The sequence below is a fragment of the Galeopterus variegatus genome, unplaced genomic scaffold (assembly GCF_000696425.1).
Source record: "Galeopterus variegatus unplaced genomic scaffold, G_variegatus-3.0.2 Scaffold2889, whole genome shotgun sequence".
Classification (NCBI taxonomy): domain Eukaryota; kingdom Metazoa; phylum Chordata; class Mammalia; order Dermoptera; family Cynocephalidae; genus Galeopterus; species Galeopterus variegatus.
The window spans coordinates 243,699-248,973 of record NW_007729000.1 but is presented as its reverse complement, the minus strand read 5'-3'; the positions used below and the strand labels follow the sequence as shown (position 1 = coordinate 248,973).

At 49.5% G+C, this 5,275-nt stretch overlaps 1 protein-coding gene across 1 annotated transcript; it reads left to right on the top strand.

Annotated features, from left to right (window-relative positions):
* The first annotated feature begins 296 nt into the window (after nucleotides 1-296).
* Nucleotides 297-1,634, top strand: CDC42EP2 (CDC42 effector protein (Rho GTPase binding) 2). Its single transcript, XM_008583346.1, has one exon. The coding sequence runs from the start codon at nucleotides 557-559 to the stop codon at nucleotides 1,199-1,201; it is 645 nt and encodes a 214-aa protein (XP_008581568.1). The 5' UTR covers nucleotides 297-556; the 3' UTR covers nucleotides 1,202-1,634.
* Nucleotides 1,635-5,275: the final 3,641 nt, after the last annotated feature.

The following is a 5,275-nucleotide window of genomic DNA, read 5'->3' as shown; positions in this document are numbered from 1 at the left end:
CTTGGCACAGGTGGTCTAGGCTCTAAGATACAGTGGGTCAGTGAACGAAGCCATGCTTCCTCCAGCAGGGCCCCCACAGGAGAGTGGCCCCAGTTGAGCTCCCACGGCTGATGCCCAGAAACAAGAAACAAGACGGGCCCAGCAACAAGACAGATGCTTCTGACTTTTGTCCTCCTGCCCCTGACTCATGTGTCCCCTTTGTGTTTCAGCTCAGCCCTGGACTGGGGAGAAACTTTCAGAGCCAAGACCAAAGCACATTGCTGCCTACAAGATCTCCGCCTTTCTGCCTCTGATTTTCACAAAAGAGTTTTCAACCCTTTGGGGAGACAGTGATTTTTGTAATCGTAATCCCCTGACTTATTGATCTTTAATTTTTCTTTTTCCAATTCCGTGGACCAACTTCGGTCAACACGCCCCACGCTCTAGTCTTTGGCCTTTGGCAAGGTTTTGGGATCTGAAAACCACGCTCTGGAGGGACTGTTTCTGGCTGAGGGTGTTGAGAGCAGGCAGCGTGAGGCCGTGGCCTTGGCAGCCAGGCCTGGGTGGTGAGGTCACAATGTCCACCAAGGTGCCCATCTATCTGAAGCGCAGCAGCCGCAAGGGCAAAAAGGAGAAGCTGCGGGACCTGCTGTCCTCGGACATGATCAGCCCGCCGCTGGGGGACTTCCGCCACACCATTCATATTGGAAGCGGTGGTGGCAGCGACATGTTTGGCGACATCTCCTTCCTGCAAGGAAAGTTCCACCTGCTGCCGGGGACGGCCGTGGAGGAGCCTGAGGAAGACGGCACCTTTGACCTCCCCTTCCAGTTCACCCGCACCGCCACGGTGTGCGGGCGGGAGCTCCCCGATGGGACGTCCCCTCTGCTCAAAAACGCCATCTCCCTCCCAGTCATTGGTGGGCTCCAGGCCCTCACCCTCCCCACAGCCCAGGCCCCACCCAAGCCCCCTCGCCTGCACCTGGAGACTCCTCAACCTTCCCCACAGCCTTCCCCCCAGGAGGCAGGCAGTGTGGACATCTGGAGGATTCCAGAGGCTGGCTCACCCCACAATGGAATGACTCCGGAATCAGGGGCCGAGGAGCCCTTCTTGTCCCATGCCAGCTCCCTGCTGTCCCTGCACGTGGACCTGGGGCCTTCCATCCTGGATGACGTTCTTCAGATCATGGATCAAGACGTGGACCGTGTGCGGCTCCCCACATAGGACCTGTGGCTGGCGGGGCTGGGCGCCCAGGCTGGGGTGATGCCAGAAGGCAGGGTGTGGGCACGGCCCTGCCCTAGGAGTCAGGATCCCAGGGTCCCACCTGTGTGGTCTTACGCCAGTGATTCTCATTCTGAGCCTTTGTTTCCCTCCCGTCCTCTCCCTATGGGCAGAGTGTGCCTTATTGCTTCCCTTAACAACCCACCAAGGACACATGCCCTGAGCATCTTGGGCCACCTAGACCCCACCACCAACTGTTCCTCCTTCCCTCAGGACCCGTAGATGAAGGCTTTACTGAAACGGACTCCCCTTCTCACCTCCCTCCTGCCCCAGATGCCCTGATAAGGGGGTAGGGGAAGGAGAAGGGCACCCAGCCATAGGGCTTGAGTACTGGGAAGGCTGTTCCAGACCTTGGCTTTGTATCCTGTACTGGAGTGTGGTGTCAGTGACCTCGCTCCCTGCCCCATAGCCTCCTCACACGACTGGGGGATTCTGGTTTCAATAAAACATGCTGCTGCTGGTGGCTGAGCTCCCTGTACCCTGGTCCCAATTTCTTCCCAAAGGTAGGCCAGGCTGCATGAGTTGTGGGCTCACCTGGGGGAGACCCCAGCCCCAGAGGGCTTCGTGGAGGACAGGCCCTACCCTCAGGAAGATTGTAGATTGTACCTGATTCTGAGCCCATAGTGAAAATGAAGAAGTAACAGAGCAAGTGCCAACTGTAGATATTCTGACACTGATTCCGTGTTCAATTCACAGGCGAGGCACTGTGCCAGGCCTGGGTCCAGTCCCTGCCCAGGCAGCTGGGGTCTGTCGGGGGCACCCAAGAGTGAAAGAGTACCCACAAGGCCTGTGCAAGGGACCAACAGCTTCTCCAGCTTCAGAGGACCGAGGGAGCACACGGGAGGTGGGGACGGGACAGGGCTGGGAGGGACACAGCAATGCTGATCAGTCCCACCAGCTGTTGTTTGTTGAGCATCTACAGTGTACTTGGCTCCAGATGCTGCAGAAACAAGGCAGATGCAATCCCTGCTCTCTTGGAGCTTATATTGTAGTGAGGAGAAGGATATTAAATTTGTAAACAAGTAAGAGGATTTCCAGCAATGGGAAACTATGAAGAAAACCATGTGATCAGATGCCTGGGGGCAGGGGCGTGGGTGGTGTTCGGGCACCTTAGGGTGGTCAGATGTGATTTTGAGCCAAATCTGAGCGACAGGCTTATGCTCATGCACAAGCCAAGGCACTGAGGCACCAAGCAAAGGACGAGGAGGAGCCACCACGTGGCAAAAGAGCAAGAATCTCTGAGTCTGACCTTGCCTGTGTGAGACTCAGTTTCCCCATCTCTAAAATGGAGTCAATGATACCACCTTGCAGGGTTGTTGAGAAAATTAGGGATAACATTTATTAATCATCACATAGAGGTATTAAAAACAGTTATGGTATGTAAGAGAACCTGGGGCTCAGGAAAGGCAGGACTGTAAGGCCACCAGGTTGGCCTCGGCTGAGACCGGATTGCAGGCAGGGCTGATGCTGAGGCAACAGGGAGCTGCCGAAGGACATTAAGCAGGAGAGACATGTGGTCAGATCTAGATTAGGAAGGTCACCACCCGGGTCACGTGGAGGATAGAGGCAGCCATTGCAGGTATGAGGAGGAGGACTGGACTGAGGCGGACAGTGTGGACAGAGGAGGGGAATGTGCTAAGGTGGGGCTTGGTGCCTGGTACAGACCACGTGGATGGCTGCAGGTAAGTTCAGGCCTCAGTGGTCCCATGCTTCCACTCTTGGCCAGTTCTTTTCCATCCATTTGATGCTTGAATCCCCGACTCCCACCCCACCTCTAGACTTGCCTCCAGGATCATAGAAGACATTTTGCTTGTGCAGTTTTTTTTTTTTTTCTTTTGGTGGTAATTTTTTTTTATTGTAATATATATGTTGCATGAGATTTGCCATTTTAAGCATATATTTCAGTGGCATTAAGTACATTTATGTTATTCTGCAACCATCACCACCATCCACCTCCAGAACTTTTTTTTCACCTTCCCAAACTGAAACTCCGTACCCATTAAACACTAACTTCCCGTTCTCCCTTCCCCAACCCCTGGCACCCACCATTCTGTCTCTAAGTATCTCCTATAAGTGGAATCACACAGTATTTGTCTTTTTGTGACTGACTTATTTCACTGAGCATAATGTCCTCAAGGTTCATCCATGTTGTAGCATGGGTCAGAATTTCCTTTTAAAGGCTGAATAATATTCCATTGTAATATACCACATTTTGTATATCCATTCATCTGTTGATGGATGCTTACTTGGGTTCCTTCCACCTTTTGGCTATTGGTAATAATGCTGCTATGAACGTGGGTGTATAAATATCTGCTCAAGACCTCGCTTTCAGTTCTTTGGGGGATATACCTGGAAGTGGAATTGCTGCACATGGTAATTCAATTTTTAATTTTTTTTTGAGTAGATAAAGAAACAAAATATTTTAATTTTTTAAGGAACTGCCATATTGTTTTCCACAGCACCTGCACCATTTCACATTCCCACCAAACTTTTTGTTTTTCATCTGAATTTTTTGTCATCATACAGAGACTGGAGACTTGACATACTATCTGGAGTGGGATTTGAACCCAGGCCTGTGGGACCCCAAAGCCTGTACTTCACTGCAATCCCCTGCTCTTTCAGGGGTTCAGCTTCAGGCCCTGGTAAGGTTTGTGAAGGCACAGGGTGGGGAGGGCTGAAGGGCCAGCACCTTCTCACCTGCAGGCCCCCCTCAGTGTTTGGGTGGCTTGTCCCCTTCTGCCTGGGGAGAAGACAAGAAAAAAGGACACCTTCCTTAGAGCTTCACCCAGCTGGAAGGCAGCACCTCTGCCTGGACCTGAGCTGAGGCCAGAGTCATAGAAGAACATCCTTGTCCTGGGGCCCCAGAAGTGCTCTCGACCCACCTTGCAAAAGGCATCAGCCAAAGGGCCCTGGGAATTTCAAGGTGGAGAAAGGGAACTAGGGAGGCAACCTGAGGTATTAGATTAACTGAGCTCAGGATACCTCCTTACACCAGGGTAGGTAGAGGTAGAGAGAAGAAAGACCTTCCCTCTTTGGCTTGTCTAGACACCATGTCCCACAAATACCACCCCAAAAAAGGAATTCCCCAAAGCAGAGAAAGAAGCTGTTGGACAGCCAAAAAACTAACAAATGTTTCTACAGTCCACATTTTTAGATGCTCAACATTCATGCATGTCCTTATTCTAGTATTTACTCTTCAAAAAAACAGCAACAACAATATATCTAGCATACCTAATGTAATGCATCTATCTCTCTTCCTGTCAAAAATATATTCACTCTTTCCAAAGGGAGACCAGTCAAAGTCATGTTAATTATCACATCCATTCCCAAGTCCAGAATTTCTGGATGAAGTCCATCCCTCTAGCAATTCCCTTACCAGCCCATCTTAATATTTTGCAACCTATGAACTACATTGTAAAGTTAATTATCACCAATACACCCTATTTACAAGAGTGGAGGTTAAGATAGAAGAATAAAGAATTAAAATATATAAAAAGTGTACTTGACTCAGCAAAACAAACAAACAAACAAAAAAAACACACATGTAGAAGCTGCAGATCTTTTTTACAACAAAGCTGTAGCTGGTATGAATAACTCCTTCACTACTCAGTTCATGTTTCCTTTGCCTTCAGCTTGCATCTTGGCTATTCAGGATTCTTTAGCAGGTGATGTGTCCCAGACCATTGTTAAAGAATCTGAGCCCTTGGTGGTTCTCCCTGTGTAGAGTTCGTTTTTTCCCCAAACTTATAATTTTGAAACATTTCAAACTTACAGAAATTTTGTTTGTTTGTTGTGTTGTTTTGGTGGCTGGCCAGTATGGGGATCCAAACCTGTAACCTTAGTGTTACTAGCACCACATTCTCCCAAGTGAGCTAACTGGTCAGCCCCCAGAAATATTGGAAGAATAGCACAGTTGCCATCCATATACCTTCATCTAGACTTGCCCATTATTACCATTTTTTCTCTTTGCTTTATGTCTTTGCATATAAAATTTTTTTTCCTGACCTTTTTTTTTTT

Coding starts and splice junctions, on each gene's coding strand:
- CDC42EP2 (XM_008583346.1), top strand. CDS start 557: ATGTCCACCAAGGTGCCCATCTATCTGAAGCGCAGCAGCCGCAAGGGC.